The following is a 3,031-nucleotide window of genomic DNA, read 5'->3' as shown; positions in this document are numbered from 1 at the left end:
CATAGCATAGCGCAGCGCGGCTGCCTCTCTGCGCCTTTAGACATCAGCCTGCCGCCAAAAGAATGATAACTACGCGTTTTCTCATCTTGCATATCAAGAATTCAAGTAGAAAAGACGAAAACAAAAGAGGCGATGTGCGGGGGTATGAAGGGGGGGCAGAGATAGCAACTCAAGCTGTGTGAAATGTGATATCAACCCCAAAGGTTTAGGGCGGGGGTGGAGGGGGAGGGTCTTTTTTGGCAACAAGTGGAGAGTTGAGACTGTGAGAGAGGTGTGAGGATGAGTGAATAAGGCATAAAGTATAGCGGCCGTGGACGATGGCACATGAGGTTTTCTTACAACACGAGAGGTTAGACACTGAACCCCCCCTCCCCTCCCCTCCCCCGCCTGAGGCAATCCTTGCCGTGCTGAGTGCTTCACAAAAAACCTTTCCTCTTCCTTTTGATCTCTTTAGTCTGGGATCTGAGACTCGGGGGCCCGGTGGACTTCTGTTTGAAGAAGCGCGATATCAGCGAGGCCGAGCCAGGTTGTTGTCATCTTTTCTATCTTTCCGCGCTCGACTCCTGACAGATATGCCTCACGCAAAAAAAAAGAAAGAGATGAAAACAAGGCCCCTGAAACCCTCTCAACGCTCTCGCTCCACAAATCAAATGCCTCTTGAGGAAATTTGATTGAGACTCGGCGTGACCTTTGAACCGAGCGGACAGGGCAAGAGCCTGGCTCTCGGCCAGCGCGGCTTTCTAATGTGGGAGGGGGAGGAGTTAGAGAGCGGGCGGCGGGCGGTCCGATCGATCTGCCAGTTACCTTTTACCCGATTAGCATAATGTTAACACGGGCCCTTATGTGGTCCCCGGGATCGGATTGGCCGCTTGACGGACGGGTCGTTCATTAGAGCCGGCAGCAGGAGCGCGGAGAATGAAAGGGCAGCTGTATGCTTTAAGCATGAGTGACACAATGAGGATCAATTAGGCCTATTGATCGAACTGTTATTGAGTGGAAAGGGACATGAGATGTGCAGCTCAGGCCGGTGCGGAGGGGAAATTGGATTGCAGAAAGCGTTTTGCTGGAAGGTCCGGGTTGCGGGTTTTCGGCGGCGTGACGCGAAGGAGCGCGAGGAGCGCGAGGATCGGCGTTCTCCGCTTCGCTGCGAGCGCTCTGTACCCGTAATATGGTGCTTTCACACGTTCATTTTTACGTTAATGAAGTTTTACAGGACGGCGGAGGGGAGGCGGGCGAGAGAATTCAAGATTAAAATGAGGAATGTTAAAAAAAAAAATGTAAAAAAAACCAACACGTGGGCCAGATGTTATGTACAAATATGGTTAGGCAGCTTAGTGAATTAATTGCTTAGAAATAAAAATAAATTATTATAAAATAGATTTCTGTACATTTTACATATATATAGCAATATCTCAGCGTCTTGCCATTGAATTACAGAAAGGACCAAGGAAAAAATAATAATAATAACTCAAAAATTGACAAAAAGAAATCGTCTTTTGTGATGTTTCCACGTCAATCCCAGCCAAAGTTATGTCCCGTCATCTGGTAGAACTTCATGTTGAAGGGCCTGTAGAAGTCCCGTAGCCGCTGCACCACCTCGGGGTGGATGTTGGGATGGGTCCGCCCTTTGGTTTTGCCCAGGCAGTGGGGCTTGCTGCTGCCCTCGGCCTTCTTGAGGCACGGGAAGCCCTTGGTCTGGTTGAAGTAAAAGTGTTTGTCCGTGATGATCCTCTTGAGCCCCAGGAAGTCCTGCACGCGGCCCAGCTCTCCGGCCGGGTCGCTGATCAGCCGCTCGCCGCTCACGAACAGGATCTGCTCGGCGGGGAAGTGCTGCAGCCAGTTGTCCAGGTGCTTGGCGTAGATGCCGATCTGGACGGCGCTCCACGAGGTGTCGATGAGCCCCGTAGTCCTGTTTTTGAAGGTCAGGCTCTCGAAAGAGGGAATGTCGGGCTTCTTGGACAGCGTCTGCGTGTAGTCCGAGATGGCCCTGGTGACGGGGTCCCGCACCACCACGATCAGCTTGGTGGCCCGCGACATGGCGGCGATCCGGGCCGGAGCCTCTCGGGTCACAAAGTAGCTGGGGGTTTTCTCCATGGTGATCTGGCCCTCCAGAGTCTTGGGCATCAGCTCCCTGAGAGGAGAGAGGAGGAGGAGGAGGAAAGAGGAGGTTAGCGAAAGGGTAAGGTCGGAGCAACGTCTTGCATAATGTAATCAAGCTGATGGGGTGTAATGCGTTCTGTAATCAATGACTCACTGAGCCCGGTTAGCCTCATTACAGAGCTCCATAACAAACAGTATTAGCGCAGGCAGCTGTCCAACGTCAACATGAAGATATCTCACTTCCAACAGAAAACAGAGCGCTCTTGTTTACGATAATCAAACATTTGCAGGAATTTTCCCAAACATGGCCGACCCTGAATTTTAACCATATGAAGGATTTAGGAGCTGGCTTTTCCCGTTTGCACACAACCTGCCAGGTTATTTAATCCATAAATGTATTATTTTTCATTATAATGAGCCCACTTCTTCTATATATTAGCGCGTTAATTCCATTATGTGACCAGATTTCCTCCGAGCTCGTCGTTCCAAAGCGGTCGACAAAAAAAACAACACTCTCAATCTGAAATGCTGACGGATGGGAGGGCTTTGGATAAAAAACACAGAGAACAAGCAGTTTAAAGCACTCGAAGGAGGGAATGAATCAACAAAAGGAAGGAGGAGATAACCCGGGGGGCCGCTATCAGGGTGAGCGCGCTCTCGCAAGATAAGAGTCCCGTTAGCTTGTTGCACCTCATCGCCTCGCCTCTGTTTGTTAAAGCCGAGGCGCCGCCGCCGCCGCCGCACCATTGTCTGCTATTGTGGGTTTGGAAAGCCCATTGAAACGCTCGCGTGTAATCCCGCCGAGAGCGGAGAAAGGTAAAAGATGTCGGAAAAAGAACTACAATGTCGGACACGTCCCGTACACTCAGAAGTCTGTAACGCTCGATTCTCCCCCAGAGCGCCGGCCGCTCGGCAGAAACACACTCTCTAA

The 3,031-nt window shown here is 51.0% G+C and overlaps 1 protein-coding gene across 1 annotated transcript in view; it reads right to left on the bottom strand.

Annotated features, from left to right (window-relative positions):
* Positions 1 to 618: 618 nt before the first annotated feature.
* hs3st3b1b (heparan sulfate (glucosamine) 3-O-sulfotransferase 3B1b) overlaps positions 619 to 3,031 on the bottom strand; it is a 16,580-nt gene continuing 14,167 nt past the window's right edge. The window contains exon 2 of the mRNA XM_068582903.1: positions 619 to 2,131. Within this exon, the coding sequence (XP_068439004.1) occupies positions 1,513 to 2,131 (619 nt within the window). The 3' untranslated portion in view covers positions 619 to 1,512. The remainder of the gene's footprint in view (positions 2,132 to 3,031) is intronic.

This window comes from Clinocottus analis, unplaced genomic scaffold (genome assembly GCF_023055335.1).
Source record: "Clinocottus analis isolate CAN_PGR_092001 unplaced genomic scaffold, fCliAna1.0.p SCAF_19, whole genome shotgun sequence".
In the NCBI taxonomy this organism is placed as follows: domain Eukaryota; kingdom Metazoa; phylum Chordata; class Actinopteri; order Perciformes; family Cottidae; genus Clinocottus; species Clinocottus analis.
The sequence above is the reverse complement of the archived record's forward strand: the minus strand, read 5'-3'. Positions and strand labels throughout refer to the sequence as shown.